Genomic DNA, 17,802 nt, shown 5'->3' on the forward strand with positions numbered 1-17,802 from the left:
GGGCGCGGTGGCTCAAGCCTGTAATCCCAGCACTTTGGGAGGCCGAGGCGGGTGGATCACAAGGTCAAGAGATCGAGACCATCCTGGTCAACATGGTGAAACCCCGTCTCTACTAAAAATACAAAAAATTAGCTGGGCATGGTGGTGCGTGCCTGTAATCCCAGCTACTCAGGAGGTTGAGGCAGGAGAATTGCCTGAACCCAGGAGGCGGAGGTTGCGGTGAGCCGAGATCGCGCCATTGCACTCCAGGCCTGGGTAAAAAGGATTGAAACCCCGTCTCAAAAAAAAAAAAAAAAAAGAGAGAGAGAAAGAACTTGTTCCTCAAGGGCAGATCTGAGTAGCCCCATAACCCTGTTTATCCTAAGACAGCACACTTTGGGGGCCATTTGTTCACCTAAATCAAATGTTAAAAATTGCCCAGAGGCAGACTACAGTGACTCACACCTGTAATCCCAGCACTTCAGGAAGCTGAGGTGAGAGGATCACAAAAGCCCGGTGCAGTGGCTCACACCTGTAATCTCAGCACTTTGGGAGGCCAAGGCAGGCAGATCACCTGAGGTCGGGAGTTTGAGACCAGCCCGACCAACATGGAGAAAACCATCTCTACTAAAAATCTAAAATTAGCCAGGCATGGTGGCACATGCCTGTAATCCCAGCTACTCAGGAGGCTGAGGCAGGAGAATCGCTTAAACCCGGGAGGCGGAGGTTGCCATAAGCCGAGATTGCGCCATTGCACTCCAGCCTGGGCCACAAGAGTGAAACTCCGTCTCAAAAAATAAAAAATAAGAAATCGGATGTCAAGTGGAAAAAATAAAAAATAAATAAATTGCTCCAGCCAAAAACCTGGACTTACAACCTTGACTCCTCTCTTTATCGCAAACTGCATATATAAATCTGTGGATTCTACTTACAAAGTGGTCCCAGCAGGTGCCCACTTCTCTGCCCTCCAGGGCCCTCACCCTGGGCCTGTCCGCCAGTGTCTTGTCCTGAACCATCACAGCAGCCTCCTCTCTGTCAAGCTGCCCCCTCCCCCCGCTCCCACCTGTTGACCACTTGCAGCAGAGGGAGCCTGTGAACACCTGAGTCAGGTCACATCCCTCCCACGTTTGAAATTTCCTGTGGCTCCGTCTCACTCAGGGCAAAATCCAAAGTCCACTCAATGGCCTGCAAGGCCTTACACATTTGCCCCGTCGCCTCTCAGCCCTCATCTCCTGGCACTTTCTTCTTTACTTTCTCCCCTCTTAACTCCCTGAACCTCCTCAGATTTCCCTGACACACTCCTGCCTCAGGCCCTTGCACTAGCTGTTCCCTTTACTTAAAATACCCTTCCCTGCAGACATCCTCAGGACTCCCTCACCCCCCTCAGGGTTTTATTCAAATGCCAGCTCCTGGCCGGGCATGGTGGCTCATACCTGTAATCCTAGCACTTTGGGAGACCAAGGCGGACAGATCACTTGAGGTCAGGAGTTTGAGACCAGCCTGGCCAACATGGTGAAACCCCGTCTCTACTCAAAATACAAAAATGAGCCAGGCATTGTGGCGTGTGCCTGTAATCCCAGCTACTCAGGAGACTGAGGCAGGAGAATCGCTTGAACCCGGGAGGCAGAGGCTGCAGTGAATGGAAATCATGCCACTGCACTCCAGCCTGGGCAACAGAGCCAGACTCCATCTCAAAAACACAACAAATGCTGGCTGCTGAGGAGGCCTAACCTGGCCACTCTAGCTAAAACGGCCTGCATCCTGTTCCCACCTTCTTTTTTTCTTTCTGCTTTATATCATTTCATTTTTTTTTTTTTTTAAAGACGGGGTTTCACCATGATGGCCAGGCTGGTCTTGAACTCCTGACCTCAGGTGATCCACCCACCTCGGCCTCCCACAGTGCTAGGATTACAGGCGTGAGCCACTGCGCCTGGCATATATCATTTCTAACATACTAAGTCATTTACTCATTGTCTCCCTTACTATAAAGGGGCTTTTGTGTGTTCTGCCCACTGCTTTTTCTCGAGTGCTTTCAACAGGGCTTGGCATGTAATAGGTGCTCAATAAATGCACTTGTTGAGTGCCTTATAAAACTCAAGGGTCTGATGGGACCAAAGGATGTGGAGGAGAAGGGAGAATTTAAGTCGGAGACTGGTCTGGCAGTTCAGGAAGGTGAGTGGGCAGGGTGCACAGAGGCAAATAAATAACACAGGCTAAGACTTTGTCACAGACATTTCTTGGAGCAGATCTCATGCCCCTCCCCCGGTTGACAAGGCTGGGTCTTCGGCCCCCATCCTCCCCCACCGTTTCAGCCTGCACTGACACTAACGATATTGAGGTCACAGACTGGCTTAGAATCAAGATCAGGAAGATATATGTTGGGGTGCCTCCCCCAAATCTGGGGGCCAAGCATCCGATCTGAGGGGCATGCGGCTGGGAAATTGGGCCTGGGGGCTCCAGGGGCTGAGGTCTTCCTGGCTCCCAGGGCGGCCCTCCACGCACCCCTGATTTGGGGGCAGTGAAGGGGAATCATGGATCAGAGGTGGGTCTCAGCAGGGAGCAGGACTGGGAGGCCTGGGAGAGGCGCTGCTGGGAAGTGGCGGCCAGGGGACCTTTCCCCAGCCCCCACCACTTCATCTGCAGATCCCACAGCACCGTACAGCACTCTGGTCCCCTGTCCCACCCCTCCCCAAAACGAGGTAGGTTAAGAATGGAGCTTCCCCCCCGCCCACCATGGAAGGGGGGAGACCGAGGCACAGAGAGGAGCATGGGGACCCAGGCTGCCCCAGCCCCCAATCCCTCTGCCTTCAGCTCTGGTGGGTCTGACAGTGATGAGAGCTGGGCAGAGTGAGGAGGGGAGAGACACCCTGCTTTTCTCTCACCCATCCGAGGGTCTGGTTGGGAGAGCTAAATCTCACAGGTTCCGGATATAATAAATAGTTAATAATTTAAAGGAAGAGACAGAAGACCTATCCCTTGAACCCCAACAAGGCCATCCAAGTCTGGGTAATGAAGAAAGGTAAGTGCACAGTTCCAGATGCTTGGGGCCAGATGCAGATCCCAAGCCCATACAACATTGAGACTGTCTTACTCCAAGACCTTGATACCCCCATACAGGACACCAGATCTTCAATCCATGGGAAGTCCCATTTCACTTGGGGGGAAAAAACCTGTGGCACCCCCCTTCCACAGAAGAGACTCAGCGGGCTATGAAACAGGCTTTCAAACTTCCTGAAGCAACCTCCAACTCTAAAGTGGAAAAGAGCCGGGCACGGTGGCTCACACCTGTAACCCCAACACTTTGGGAGGCCAAGGTGGGTGGATCACGAAGTCAGGAGTTCAAAACCAGCCTGGTCAACATGGTGAAACCCCATCTCTACTCAAAATGCAAAAAATTAGCTGGGTTTGGTGGCACGCACCTGTAATCTCAGCTACTCGGGAGGCTGAGGGAGAATGGTTTGAACCCAGGAGGCGGAGGTTGTGGTGAGCCGATATCATGCCACTGCACTCCAGCCTGGGCGATGTAGCAAGACTCCCTCTCAAAAAAAAGATAAAAAATAAAGTGGAAGAGAAGGGGTTAATGGAGTAGGAGAACATAAAAGGTTGGACTTGAACCTGGACTAGGGATCAAGGTTGGGCTTGAAGGAGGATCTGCAAGGCTGGGAGGTTGCGGGGGGTGGGTGGCAGAGACATAGCTAGCCTAAAAGCTTCCATCACACAGTTCCTTGGGCCCCAGTGTGACCAGCAGACTGTGGTGTGACTTCCAGCTCCTCTCAACCCTGGGCTGTGTGCCTTCACTTAATGAAGAGCCTACATAATCTGTATAATTATCTGTGACAATGCTGAGTCCTAGAGGTGACAGTAAGGAAGCTCCTAGTTGGTCCTTTGTCCTTTTTTTTTTTTAGAGACAGGGCCTCACTACATTGCCCAGGCTGGTCTCAAACTCCTGGCCTCAAGCGATCCTCCTTCCTTGGCCTCCCAAAGTGCTGGGATTACAAGGCATGAACCACTGCACCCCACCCTGGGCGGTCCTACAAAGAGTTCCAAACGATAGAGATCCCACCCTAAGATAAAGGGGTAATTCTGAGGATTGCCAGGGGCTTGGGCTGGGATCCTTGGGATCAGAATTCCAGAGTCTAGAACCTTGGGGTTTTGGGGGCCTACAGATGGCAGGATTCAAGGGACAGCAGGTCTCAGAGGACGTACAGGTGGAGCTGGGAGATTCAGGTGGAGAGGCAGCTCAGGCTTCATCACGCTAAAGAGGTTTGAGTCCAAAGAAATCTGGGGTCCGAGGGTGCTGGGGTCTTGGGGCACCTCAAATCTGAATGCCTCTGATGTGGAGGGACCAAGGTCTTGGATCAGGAACAATCGTAATGTTGTGGGGGCTTGAGCCTTGCATTTGGGGGTCAGTGGTACCTTGGGTCTTACATCCAGTGCTCCTAAAGTACCTTCAGGTCACTCAGGGGCTGAGGTCCCAGGGGGTCAGAGGTCTGGGTCGCCATGAGCATCCCATCTTCTGGGAGCTGGACTACCAGCCCTTGGGGGGCTGGGGGGCTGTGGGTAGAAGGAGGCTGAAGATTCCAGGACATTTGGGGTCTCAAAATCCAGGTCCAGGAGGGACTGCAAGAGAGGGCTGTTTGAGAACTCGAGACCAGTATCTCAGCCCTGAGGTGTTGGTGACCTTTAGTCACACATCTGAGGACACCAGGCACCTCTGAGTCCTATAAATTATATCCAAAGATCCTGAGAACACTGGCTTGGGGGCGGGTGGGCCTATGTAGGTCTTTCATCCCTGGCTTCCAGAGCATCTTGGTGTCTGATATCTGGATCTTGGGGGGCTCTGTGATGGGTCTCCCAAGTCATTTTGGTCAGAGAACATCTCGTGTTTGAGCATATCCAAGTGCTCAGTGCATCTTAAGCATTTTGGGGTCCTAGGGTGTCTGGGGACTCCCTGGACACCTTAGACTTCAGTGTTCCTGGATTGGAGGCCAGGTCTGTGGGCACTCGGTAGTGGGTAGATTTGGGGGCAGCATCTGGAGATTCCAGAGCACAAGAGAGTTTCAAACTATTTGAAACAGTCTCAGGGGGTCCTGCTGTCTCAGGGGTACTGGGACTAGGAGAATGTCTCAGATGCAGGGGCACCAAGTCTTAGGTGAACATTCAGGGGCTGTTTAGGGGTGACTCTAGGTCCTGCAGTTTCAAGATCTAATCTGGGAGTTGAATAAAGGCAGAGTCAGGTATGGGCAACTCCTGACTAATTGTGGGGCTGTAATCTGAGGGACATGGTGCCAGGCATGACCGTGATCTAGATTGTTCATTTCAACAGGGACCTGCCCTCTCCAGGATCTATGAGCTCTCTGGCCCTTCTGAGATGCAAAGTATGGGACGCCTGGAGCCTCCACGTGGGGAGTGGGGATGGGGGAACGCCAGAACTCAGGACGCCTGGGACCTCTTGGACAGACATCCCAGTGAAGCTGGGGCTGGGGTCTCTCAGTCCTAGGTTTGGGGTCCAGGCTCCAGGTCTGAGATCTCTCAGTCCAAACTCAAGCGCCAAGTTCCGGGTGTGCCTAGGTTTGGGTTTTAGGTCCGAATGGAGTCCAGGGTCCTGGTCCCTCAATTTTGGGCCCTCGGACCGGCTAGGGGACCCGCCAAGCCGTCCTCACCGCGCAGCCTCCTCGTGGCGACCCCCGCAGCCGGCGCAGCCGCATCGCGCTGCAACCCAGTGACACGCGCGCAGGGGCGCGTAGCAGCAGAGGCAGGGCACTGCCAGGGAGAGCGCGGCCAGCGCGGCCCAGCGCGCGGCAGGGCGCGGGTGGCCCGGCTCGCAGGCACATGGGTCCGAGAAGTCGCCCTCGGCGTCCGACAGGCAGTGGTAGAGCAAGCTCTCGGCGCACCACAGGCAGCTCAGACGGCGCACCAGGAGGCGACCAGGGTCTGGGGCCTCTGCGCAGCGGCCGCCACGCCCGTCCGCTCGGCGGCGGAAGAGCGCTCGGCAATGCACGCAGCGCGCTGCCTCCTCCGCCTCCGGGGAGGCCTTGGCAGGAGCAGAGGCTGGGCCCGGGCCGGGGGGTGGGCGAGCTGGGGGCGCTGGGGGCGCAGCCTCTGTCAAAGGGGCAGGTAGTGCCGCTGGGGGCCCCAGGGCAGCGCCCCTCAACGCGCCGGTCTTGGCGAAGCGCACGACGCAGGTGGACAGGGCGAGGGGCGCGGGTGGCCCAGAGCGCCGGTAATCCTCGTAGCCGCGGCCGCCCCACCCCGGGCCCCCTGCCCCTGCCAGGGGCTCTGACGGCTCTGGAATCCCAGTGAACGGCAGAAGCGGAGGGTAGCTCTGCAGGACGAAGGGACAAGATCAGAACCCATCCCAGTCTCAGCCCCAGGGATCCAATTCTCTAGCACCCTCTTGGGCCTGGAATTCAGATTTTCAAGACCCCAGCTCTCTTCTCTCACACGATCCCTCAATCCCCACTTTTCTCCAGGAACAGGCAGAAGAATCCACACACGAAGCCCATACCTTTAAAGACCCAGAGGCCGAAGGTTCTCAGTCCTGTCCTCTCTTATGATCCAAGAGCCCCAGCTCCCAGGCCCCCTCTACCTTGAGATCCAGGGGTTCTGGTCCCCAGCCACCTCCTTCTTAAGGGCGCAGGAGTTTGGTTCCTGGGCCCCTTTTACCCTCCTGGGTACCGACTCCCCCGCCCTCCTCGTGAGTTAAGCAGTCCTCTTCCATGAGTTACCCAAATATATTCTGAAAATGGTACCAAACCCCTCTGGACTTCGGCACCCCTCAAAATCTCCAGGGGCACAGGAGACTCGGGAAGCCCGCACCCAAGCCTCCTAGAACTCCAAGCCTCTCCCTATTTCCCCGCTGCTTTCTCGCAGTCCTGCTCAGTTATCAGGTCAGCCATCCCCTGGGATCTGTGTTCCCTGCCCCCGCCCCCCCTCCCCGGGCCACGGGTCCCGCTCCATTAGGGCCCCGACTGCACCGCCCCATTACCCCTGGAGCCCCAGGCTTCCTGGTCGCACCTGAGCAGAGGAGCGGCGGCGCTGGGGGGGCGTGGCCGGCCCGAAGCCCGAAGTTGACTCCATCGTGATGATGGGGGCCACAGCGGCGCTGGGAGGCGTCTCCTGGCGGCTGTGACTGGAGGAGGAGTCGCTGTCCACGTGGGACTGGAGGAGATTGGTGGCCTCAGCTCGGGGACACGCCCCCGCACAGCCGACGCCCTCACGTGGACCCCTCCCATTGAGAGCGAGGGCTCTGCGGCCAGGAAGGCCTGGGTTCAAACCCCGGCTCTGTCACTGACTGGTCGTGTGACCTCCAGCAAGTGAGCTCACCTCTTTGAGCCTCAGTTTCCTCCTCTGTAAAACGAGGATCCTAAGAGTATCTATTCATAAGGATGCGGTTAGGGCCACTGCCAAGGGCACAGCACATGCCTGAAGTACTGGGAGAGCTGGAAATGGTTACTGCTATTTTTGTGGCACCCTTCTCCTGATCAGATCAGCTCGCCAAACCTATGGAACAACGAATGGTCTTCCCCCTCCTCAGAACCCCTCTCCCCTGGGCAGCCAGCGGCCTTCCTCTCTCAGTCCCAGCCCCACACTGTTACTGGAGCAGTCCCACCCACTCCAAGTGTTCCCCTTCCCGTGCAAACCAGGCTCTGTTCTGAAACTAGCTGAAACATGACTTCTCAGACCCTTAGCTTCCTTTCTGTCCCTTGGGCATAATTTCTACCTCATCTGTGCATTGCCTTCAATAGACATTCATTGAGCACCCATGACGTGCCAGACTCACAAAGACAACTGTGCGGATTCCAGAGGGAGACTAGACAGCAGAGGATCTTTCCCGGGGAAGTGCTGGATGGACAGGAACTGTCTGTGACTGTTGTGGCCCCTCTTCCATCTCCCAGGACCCTGAAAGTCCACCCTTTTCTGCCCAGGGAATAGATTTTGTTCCTCTAGGTGTTTTCAGCAACTCCCACAGTTTCCAGCAAATGCCAAATTGCACCCAATATTATGTGCATTCATTCATTCATTCACTTTATTCAACACATATTTACTAAACACTTACTGTGTGCCAGGCACTGTTTCAGGCATTGGAGACACAGCAAGAACCAACAAAAGATCTTTGCTGGCCTGGAGCTGACATTCTAGCATGGGAGATAGACAGTAAACTAATAGATAAGAAAACAGTGTTTTCAGAAAGGAAATAAAGAAAATGTCTTAGAAGACGGGAAAAAATTAGCACTAGACAAGGGGCATTAACAGATTGCAATTTTAAATGGAATACTTAAATTTAACTACTCAGGGAGGCCCTCCCTAAAAAGATGATATTTGTGTAAAGCCCTAAAAGAAACAAAGGAATGAGTCCCAAGGAAATCTGGGAAAGAGCATTCCAGGCAATAGCCAGTGCAAAGGTCCTGGGGTAGCACTGTGCTTGCCATGTCAGAATAAGAGTGAGGAGGCCGTGTGGCTGGAGTTGAGTAAGCGAGGGGGCCAGACACATGGGGTCAGATGGCATGGGATCTCATGGGCCACCGTAAGGACTTTGTCCTTTACCTGAGTGAGCTGGGGCCCTGGGAGGGTTCTGAGTGTGGGAGGGGTAATGATCTGACTCAGCCGTTGATAGGGATCCTCTGGCTGTGTGGCAGGGCGGGAAGGAAGGAGTTGACAGTGAGAAGCTGTTGAGATGGTCCAGCTGGGAGGTGCGTTTGGACAGTACCAGGTTGGAGGCAGATCGTGGTGGTTTGCAAAGTGGAACTACTACTTGCTGAGGGATGAGATGAGACGCATAAAAGGTAAGAGGAGTCAGGATGACTCCGAGCTTTACGGCCTGCATAACTGGAAGCATGGAGCGGTCATTAATTTGTTCATCCATTTATTTTTACTATTTGTTCATTTTTATTGCTTACGTGTTTTTTATTTTCTTTTTTGTGAGATGTAGTCTCACTCTGTCACCTAGGCTGGAGTGCAGTGGCATCGTCTTGGCTCACTGACACCTCTGCCTCCCCGGTTCAAGCGATTCTCCTTCCTCAGCCTCCTAAATAGCTGGGATTACAGGTGTACGCCACCACACCCGGCTAATTTTTGTATTTTTAGTAAAGACAGGGTTTTACCATGTTGCCAGGCTGGTCTCGAACGCCTGACCTCATGATCTGCCCGCCTCGGCCTCCCAAAGTGCTGGGATTACAGGTGTAAGTCACCGTGTATTGTTTATATATTTTTTGAATTTCTGGCTTTCCACACTAGAATAGAAGCTCCAGGAGGAAAGGAACTATTTGTTCACTGATGTAACCCAGTGTCTAAAACACTGCCTGGTACACAGAAAGTGCACAATAAGGACTATTGAGTGAATGTATGAATCATGACAGGGCAGAGACTAGAATAACTGGGATTGAATTGACACTTATAGTTCAGGCCCAATTTGGTGTCCCTGACATGTGGCATGGTGCCTGCTACACAGTAGGTGCTCAAGAATGTTCATAGAACAAAAGCGAAATCCCTGTCCCCCCAGCAGAGGGCCTCCTGGACACTCACCGTCAGAGGGCAGGGGGTCTCTGCAGTGTCCTGGGAAGGAGAGGAGGAGGAGGAGGAGGAGGAGGAGGAGGAGGGGGTGAGTGAGCCTGGGGCAGGGAGAGAGGCAGAGAGTGAGTTCCCTGAGCCCAGCTTCTCCTCCCAATCCCAGTCCAGCCCCCAGCGCACACCACCTGGGCTGCTCACCTCGACCCAGCGCGGCCAGCGCAGCCAGCAGGCTCTTCTGGAACTCATCAGCCTCTGCAGGGCTCTGAAACGTCAGTCCAAACTTGCAGTCACCCAGGCTCCAGTGGTGAAAGATGGGATTCACCTTGTTGTAAACCAAGCCTGGCTTCAGGGTACACTCCAAGGTCGTCTGAGGGGCAGGAGGAGAGCAGGGTCAGATACCTCACCTCAGACATGCCTGCAACATCTTCATCACCAGCCCCCGTGCACACCGTAGTGTCTTCTCACAAACCTCATTTCCCAATCCTAGGTGTACCCCTGAACCCTGATCAACACTGATACAACTCCCCAATTTTACTTCTGTTTTTTGAGACAGTCTTGCTCTGTCACCCAGGCTGGAGTGCAGTGGTGTGCTCATGCTCACTGCAGCCTCCACCTCCCAGTCTCAAGCGATCCTCCCGCCTCAGCCTCCCAAAGTGCTGGGATTACAGGCATGAACACCCACGCCGAGCTACCCCCAATTTTCCTAAACATACCTCTGATACTCCAATATTTTCCCAACCCCTTAATCCCTACCTTTTCCTAATACCTCCCTCTGATACCCCTGTAGAAACCCCAAATCTTACTGAATGCCTCAAAACATTATTAACCCCTTTCTGGCTGTAATGCTTCCCAGACTACTGAACATCTCACAATGTTATTGTTAATCCTCTTCTCATAATAATCTCTGGAAACTTTACCCAAAAATGTTCTCCTTTTTTTTTTTTTTAAGATGAGCTCTCTCTGTGTTGCCCAGGCTGGTCTCAAACTCCTGGGCTCAAGCAATCCTCCTGCCTCAGTCTCATGAGTGGCTGGGATTATAGGCATGCTACTCTACCCACCACTTACCCCAAAATAGTCTTATTAAACTTCCACAGATTCCCCCTCAGGTGCTAGCCAACACCCTATTGATGTTCCCTCAAATCCTTGCCTAGTATCACCATATTCCTTCCCTCCATTTCAAATCCCCTCACTGACTCTTGCTCTGAAACAAAACCTTTCCCTCAAGGCTTTTGCACAATCCATATCTTTCTACTATACCCCAGCTGAAACTTTAACACTGTCCCTCCAAATGGTGCCAGACAGCCCAGTTATTCCCGATGAACCCACATATAGAATTGTCAAATGTTTCTGACACTTTCAAATGGACCCCAACAAATGCTTCCTTCTACTGGGGCAGACAGGGTGGTGTAGGGCCTCATGGCGAAGATCTCTGAGCAAGATGGAGGGTTCTGAGCAGAAGAGGGACATGGTCTGAGTCGGGTGGAGGCAGTGCCCGCTGTGGAGCAGACTGCAGTTGGAGTGGGGAGCAGTACAGGGAGACAGTGAGGAGGCTGCTGTGACAGTCGGCCGGAAATGGCAATGGACAGGACTTTCCTAACACCCCATGTATCCTGAAATTCCTAACTCTTATCCATAGGACAGATATTTACTCCCATACTTCACACCCCAGTTTGATTTGTACGCTGGGAGGCAGCCTGACCTCTGCTCCACACGCCAGCCCCAATCCCCTCCCTTCCCGGGTCCCCACCCTGCCCGCATGCCCCAGGGTGGCTCACTTTCTGATCCCGGAGGCGCTCCCCGTGGATGACGTAGTGCCCCTGGCGGGCCCCCCCCTCGGGCCTGGCCCCTCGGACCCGACACACGCTCACCTGGCTGAGGCCCCCGCCCCCCACAGGCAGCCAGCCCCCACTGGAGTCATCTCGGGCCATCACCACAGCTCGGACCCGCACCATGTACCTGCAGGAGGAGGAGGGAAGGACAGGGACAACACAGTCATGAGCTTGAATCCTGCTCTCTCATGGAATGTTCTTCCAACCCTCAACTCCCCTCCAACTTCGTTTCTCACGTCCGGGTCCACTGCGCCCTAAGCCAGCAATACCCACCTCAACCCCATGGCCACCCCCTTCCACCCTGGCTCCTTTCTTCCTCATGCCATCGCTTCTCTCCCACTCTGTCTTCTTCTCCACGTCTGCCCTTTCTCTGTCCCCACCTTTCCCCCATCTCTCCGCCCCCACCCCCATAGCCGTGGTGTTGCACTCCCCTGCCCCTCCTACTCATCCCTATCACCCCCTTCTCCTCCCTCAGCACATACCCACAGCCCCACCCAGCGCTCCCCCTCACAGCTGGGTGCCTGCGCATATATATTTTCTCTGGGCCCATCAACTCAGCTCCCTTTCTCCCAGCCCTGCCTCCGCACCCTGTCGTCCAGGCCACAGGCTGGGTGAGAAACCCAGGCTCTTTCCACCCCCCCATCCCTTCCCGGATTTATGAATGAGACCGGATGCAAAGCTCACTGAGTCACCCAGCAACGGGAGATGGGCAGGGAACAGGGAGAGAACCAGAAATGGCCAGAAAGAGAGACTGAGAGGGAGATGGAGGCAGAGGAAGTCAGAAACGGGCGACCAAAGACACATCCAGAGAGCATTTCATTCACAAAAATCAAGGCTGCTCCCTCAGGCCCCAGCTGAGGGAAACCAAGGGGGATAGATGGGGTTGGGGGGAGATTGATCCTTCCTCCCTCTTCCCTTCCCGCCCCCCCAGCCCCAGCATCCTTCAGAACCATTTTACCCCGCCCCCCAGCTCAGAGGACGTAGCCCTCCGCCCAGTAATCGGGATCAGCGTTCAGCCCCTCACTGTCACCCAGCACAGGGACCTTGGCGTCCCAACCTTAGGGACCCGGGTGAGCTCTAGCCCCCTCCCCCACCTGCAGGCTTCTGGGTTTCCCTGGCCCTTCGGGAGGGGAAGGGGCGGCCGCAGCGCCCCCAGCCCCCTTTTCTCAATGGGATGGTATTTTGTGAATGAGCAGTCACGTGACGCTGCTTCCTTTGTCCGCCCGCCTCCCCCGACAACAGGTGAAGCAGGGAATGAGGGCGGGGGTCCCCCCAGGGCCTAGCTGGAATAAGGCACTGGGATTTCAGGGTGTCCTACCCTCCCCACACATCCTGTGTTGCCCGGGGGGAGTGGTCCTCAGCGTTCCTCACGGTGAGGGTCCAGGACGGAATTTTGTGAATGGGGCATCCTTGGAGAAAGTCCAGACCCCCCAAATGAAGACCGGCACCCTGAATGGCTGTCGCGCAGTTTGGGGGGTTCCCACTCCCTAGTCCTCCCAGCCGGGGCCTGAGGGGCGCCTGGGTGGGCAGAAGGCGCAGCGCGGTCCTGGCCGCCCCCTCATCGGGCCAGGCAGTCTGGCAGCCCCCGCCGCCTCGCCCCCTTCGGCACCTGCCTGCGAGGCTCCGGCCGGGCTCCGAGCGGCGGCGACGCGGCCTCCTCCTCCTCCTCCTCCTTTTCGTTCCGGCTCCCTCGCTGGCTCCGGCGGCGCTGGAGACGGGCACCGGGAGCCGGGTCGAGGGGGGAGGGAGGGGGAACCTGGAAGACGGGTGGGGGGGGAAGGGGCGGCTTGGGGGAGGGGTAAGAGCGAGGCGGGCTTACTTGCCCGCTGGGTCCTAGAGCCCGGCACTAGCTCCAGAGAGCAGCCCCCCTGCCCCCATTTTCTTAAGATCCAGAGGGAATCTCCCACTTCTCCATCCATCTGCGCCATTGGTCCCTAATGCTATGAGGAGGGGACAGGGGCAGGGGCAGGGACTGGTCTCAAGGTTCTAAAGAGGAGGTGGTCTACGCTGTGACTTCCAAATAGGAGGGGCTGAGTGCCTGGCAGGGTTCGATAAGGGGTGGGGCGAGAGGGGAGCCTTCACAAGGGGGTGGGGTTGGAGGGCCTGGGTATAAAGAGGTTTGGATGCTGAAGGCCAAAACTAGTGCGTGCGTCACGGGAGGGGCGGGCCCACGGTGGATGGGCCTTCGGGGCACGCCGGGGGAAGGAGAAGGTCTTGGGAAGCGAAGTAGCTGGGTCTTAAAAAGGCGGAGCCTAGAGGTAAATTGCCTTAGGGGCGGGGAGGATGAGCGGTCCAAAGGGGAGGAGAGACGCATCGGGGCTTCCATGGGCGGGGCCTTAGGAGGGAATAAGGAGAGGGGCGGAGCATTTTAAAGGGGAGGGGGCAAGGAGAACGACCCAAAGGGGTGGGGCTAAGGAGAACGACCTAAAGGGGTGGAGTTTAGAACTAGAAGGCCTGGGGGCGAGGAAGAAGACCTCCGAGTATCTCATGGGGAGACTCCGGTTCGTAAGGGGCCGGGCTCCCTTGGGCTCGCAGGAGGGCGGGGCCTCGAGCTCCCGGGGCGGAGCCTAGATCTTGGGGGTCTGTCTTTGCTGTCACGCCCACTTGCCTTCACCCGCACCCCCGTTCTTTTCGGTTATTTTCTGCTACGGCCGTTCCCTGCCCTGCCCCGGGCCCAGGGGGCCGTGGTCTGAACTCTGGTCGGCTGGAGGACTCGGTGAGTGGCCTCCTCTGGGCGGAGGCGGGGCCAGGGCGGAGCTTGGGGACGGGAGGAGCTTGAGTGTGGATGCTTGCTAGTAGATAGACCTGGAGCGGGAATAGGCTTAGGAGTGAGACCTGAGGATCTGCCGCTGCCTGGGAAGAGGGTGGGACCCAGATGATCCATAGAGAGGTGGGAAGTCGGAGAGTTAGAGGAGACGACTGAGGGATCAGCGTGACCAGCCAAGGGGACAGGCATGAAACCTTAGTATGTAAAGGGGCTGGGACTGAAGTATCTGCAGCAGTGTTGGGAACATGAGAAAGAAGGCGTGAGTGTCGAAGGTCGGGGAACAGGAGGGCGACCTAAGGACTTGGGCCTGAGAGGATCTTGGGCGGGGCCGGTGCAGATACATTAGACCAAGTACAGTCAGCCTCGTAGGGTCCCCACGGCCCTGGCAGGCTGACTGGCTTAAGTTTTTCTGACCAGTCTCCGAGCTCCGTCAGAAATGGGGAACATGCAGTCGGAGCCGTCCGCGGGCGGGGGCTCCCGAAAAGAGCAGGCCTCGGACCGCGCCCCCGACTCCCGCCGGACGTCCCTGGTGGAGCCCGAGGTGACCTCCCAAGCCATGCGCCTGACTCGCGGGCTGGGCGTCTGGTTTCCTGGCAGCTCCGCACCCCGGGGACTCCTGGTACCCGGGGAGTCCCAGACCTCACCCTCGACCCTGCCCCTCACCTTAGAACGGCCCTCTCCAGTGATGCCCCCTCCTGAAGAGGCGGCCGCGGTCTCCGCACCATCCCTGGCCCCCGCGGGGACCCTGTTGCCCGGCCCGTCTAAGTGGCAAAAGCCCGCGGGCACTCCAGCGCCCCGGATCCGCGGCCTGCTGGAGGCAAGCCATCGCGGCCAGGGCGACCCTCCAAGCCTCCGCTCGCTGCCGCCGAAGCCGCCACCGCCACCACCCCGGCAACTATCCGTGAAGGACACTGTCCCGAGGGCTCCATCCCAATCTCCACCTTCCCTGGAGCCGTGGAAGCCGCCACCACCATTACCTTCCGAATGGCAGCCCGCAGACCGTAGAATCACTCCTGCTCTGGCCACACCCACCTCGACCCCCACAGAAAGCCAGGCTGGGGCCGGCAGCCAGGGCCAGACGACCGGCAGGGCTCGCGGAGGGGCGCCTCCCCAAGCAGGCGAAGGTGAAATGGCCCGGCCTGCGGCTTCCGAGTCCAGCTTGAGCCTGCTGTGCAAAGTCACCTTCAAGTCGGGGCCCTCTTTAGCCCCTCCGGCAGCCTCGAGTTCCTTAGCAGCCAAAGCTTCGCTCGGGGGCGGCGGAGGCGGCGGCCTCCTTGCTGCCTCAGGTGCCATCTCTTACGCTGAGGTCCTGAAGCAAGGGCCCCTGCCTCCTGGAGCTGCTCGCCCCTTGGGAGAGGTTCCGCGAGGGGCACAGGAAGCCGAGGGAGGTGATGGAGACGGCGAAGGGTGCTCTGGTCCTCCCTCGGCGCCTGCGTCCCAAGCCCGGGCCCTACCGCCGCCACCCTACACCACCTTCCCAGGCTCGAAGCCCAAATTCGACTGGGTGAGCGCTCCCGACGGCCCTGAAAGCCACTTCCGCTTCAACGGGGCTGGCGGAGGCATCGGGGCGCCGCGACGGCGCTCGGTCCCACTCTCTGGGCCCTGGGGTTCCTCTCCGCCACCACCAGGGCAGATGCACTCAGCTCCCGAGCCCCGGAGGCCCGCACCTGCCCTCCTGGCGCCGCCTATGTTCATCTTCCCGGCACCCACCAAAGGCGAGCCCGTGCGCCCAGGGCCTCCAGGCCTGCAGGAGTTACCACCAATGCCGCCGCCCACGCCACCGCCCGCGCTGCCGCCCACGCCGCCGCCCGCGTCGCCGCCGCCCACACCGCAGCCACCTGCGCTCCAGCCAACGCCGCTGCCTGTGGCTCCCTCACCCACCCCAGGTCCGGGCTACGGAGAGTCAGCCCTGGCTCCCACCCCAGGCCCAGGCCATGCAGAATTAGCCCTGGCTCCCACCCCAGACCCTGCTCTGCCCCCAGCCTTAGCCGCCGACCAGACTCCGGCCCCGGACCCAGCCCCATCCCTGGCTCCAGCTCCCACCATGGCTGAGCCCTCGCTGCCCGCGCTCGCGACTGCGCCCAAGTCCCGCACGCGCAGGAACAAAGGTTCCCGTGCAGCCCGGGGCACGACCCGTGAGGATGGCTTGTCTGGAGATGGTCCTCGCGAACGACCTACAGCTACTGTGCCTGACAGCAGCGGTGGAGGGGGTGGTGGCAGCGGGGCCTCTCAGGCTGGGGCAGCTAACACCGGCGCTGCGCGCCACTGGCCGCCCTTCCAGGTGCTTAACTCCTGTCCCTGCAAGTGTTACTGCCGCCACCAGCCACGCCATCGCCGCCTGCCACGCAACGTCTCTGCCTGGTGAGAAGAGGGGAGAAGGGGCCAGACGGGATACCCCTCCAAGTACCGAACCCCAGACTCTGTGGATAGAGTCCTACTCAGCCCTTTGGCTTCCTGACCCTAGAATGACCCACGGCCTTCCTCTCCGCCACATTTCAAACCTAGTTGAGTTCCCACCCTGCAGGACCAAGAGGACCCTTGGTCCCATGCTGACCTTTGACAGGAAAGGGGACACCCTGGCCCAGCCCTATGGCATCCGATCTCCAAGTGGACCCTTGGCCCTCCTGTACCTCTTGAGCCATCAGAGAGGGAGGAGGCTGGTCCCAGCTGCCCTGACACTATACACTGCCTTGACCCTATCCCTGAGGGTACCAAGGAGGACCACGTCCCAAGCCATTCATGGATGGGGGTGAGAAGATGACTGTCTTCCTGGGACCAAAAGGGGGTAGACACAGCCCTCAACTTTACTACCCACAGGGGCAGCCCTGAACTCCTGACCCCTCTAGCCTCTGGCAACTTCTCCTGACTGTGGGACTCAGGCTTTAGCCACCAGAGGGCACTGATGTCCCTCCCAGCCCTTGTGCTGGGGAGACTCCTGAGTGCCACATCCGGGGGGGACACTGCAACCTCTAACCACCCCCTACCCACACTGAATCACCAGATCTGGCCACTAGTGTCTGATCCTGGCTCCTGGGGACGCTGAATCCCTGAGACCACTCTGGACCTCTTGAGGCTTAGCTGGGACACCCACCAGCCCTCAGCTCCCTTTCCTATGAAGTGGACGCAGCCCTACCCTAAACTGCCTTTGGGATATTCCAATATGGCTTTCAGAAACTTCTGTATTCATATGGGGACAGGGAGGCCCTAGAAGGGGTAGGGAACTGGTCACATTGCGGGGCTTTGCTCTCTACCCTCCTGCCTAGGCTGAGCACGCCCACCAACCACCTGAGCGAGCCGCCCTGGGTTGCCACCATCAAGCTGGCTGGCTCCTTGGTGGCTGGGCTGGAGCACTACGACCTGCAGACCACCCACTCCAACTGAGTGTAGTCGGGCCAATGACCTCCACCTTCCTCTCCATGCCAATAAAATAACCAACCCAGATGGCAGCAGCTTGTCAATCACTCGCCAAGGGCTGGAGGGGTAGGGTGCAGCAGGGTCGCCATTAAAGCACATCTTGGAAACAATCAGGAGGCCAGACCAGAGCTGCAGCAACTACGGTTCCATTCATCCAGCACCCAGACTGACGGGCCCACAGCGGGATCTCATTCCCCTTCATCCATAAGCCCCGATTCTGAGCTGACCTGGTACCAAGCTCCGAGACTCAGCACAAACCACTTGGCAAAGGAGTGATCATTCCCATTTTACAGTTGGGAAAAC

The 17,802-nt window shown here is 57.5% G+C and overlaps 2 protein-coding genes across 4 annotated transcripts; one reads left to right on the forward strand and one right to left on the reverse strand.

Moving 5' to 3' along the window:
• Positions 1–5,232: 5,232 nt before the first annotated feature.
• SPRED3 (sprouty related EVH1 domain containing 3) lies at positions 5,233–13,728 on the reverse strand. Of its 3 annotated transcripts, none has more exons than XM_032248908.1 (6): positions 12,932–13,728; positions 11,358–11,445; positions 9,688–9,856; positions 9,505–9,590; positions 6,997–7,140; positions 5,233–6,304 (listed from the first exon to the last, which is right to left on the reverse strand). In XM_032248908.1, the coding sequence occupies exons 2-6, from the start codon at positions 11,439–11,441 to the stop codon at positions 5,639–5,641; spliced, it is 1,149 nt and encodes a 382-aa protein (XP_032104799.1). In that variant the 5' UTR covers positions 11,442–11,445; positions 12,932–13,728; the 3' UTR covers positions 5,233–5,638. The 3 variants fall into 3 exon arrangements, with proteins under 3 accessions (XP_032104799.1, XP_032104797.1, XP_032104798.1); XM_032248906.1 differs by having other exon boundaries at positions 11,265–11,445; XM_032248907.1 differs by having other exon boundaries at positions 11,265–11,445; positions 12,928–13,728.
• A 1-nt stretch (position 13,729) lies between these two features.
• On the forward strand, positions 13,730–17,532 carry GGN (gametogenetin). Its single transcript, XM_032248911.1, has 2 exons — positions 13,730–16,446; positions 17,349–17,532. The coding sequence occupies exons 1-2, from the start codon at positions 14,522–14,524 to the stop codon at positions 17,464–17,466; spliced, it is 2,043 nt and encodes a 680-aa protein (XP_032104802.1). The 5' UTR covers positions 13,730–14,521; the 3' UTR covers positions 17,467–17,532.
• The last annotated feature ends 270 nt before the right edge of the window (positions 17,533–17,802 follow it).

Source organism: Sapajus apella, unplaced genomic scaffold, assembly GCF_009761245.1.
Source record: "Sapajus apella isolate SASKATOON/1434 unplaced genomic scaffold, GSC_monkey_1.0 scaffold68, whole genome shotgun sequence".
In the NCBI taxonomy this organism is placed as follows: Eukaryota; Metazoa; Chordata; class Mammalia; order Primates; family Cebidae; genus Sapajus; species Sapajus apella.

Bases quoted from the DNA above. Each gene is read 5' to 3' on its own strand.
- GGN (XM_032248911.1), top strand. From the start codon at position 14,522: ATGGGGAACATGCAGTCGGAGCCGTCCGCGGGCGGGGGCTCCCGAAAA. The intron at 16,447-17,348 runs GTGAGAAGAGGG...CCTCCTGCCTAG, and splicing joins CCACGCAACGTCTCTGCCTG to GCTGAGCACGCCCACCAACC.
- SPRED3 (XM_032248906.1), bottom strand. From the start codon at position 11,441: ATGGTGCGGGTCCGAGCTGTGGTGATGGCCCGAGATGACTCCAGTGGG. The intron at 9,591-9,687 runs GTGAGCAGCCCA...TCCCTGCCCCAG, and splicing joins GCTGGCCGCGCTGGGTCGAG to GCTCACTCACCCCCTCCTCC. The intron at 7,141-9,504 runs GTGAGTGTCCAG...AATCTCCTCCAG, and splicing joins AGACCCCCTGCCCTCTGACG to TCCCACGTGGACAGCGACTC.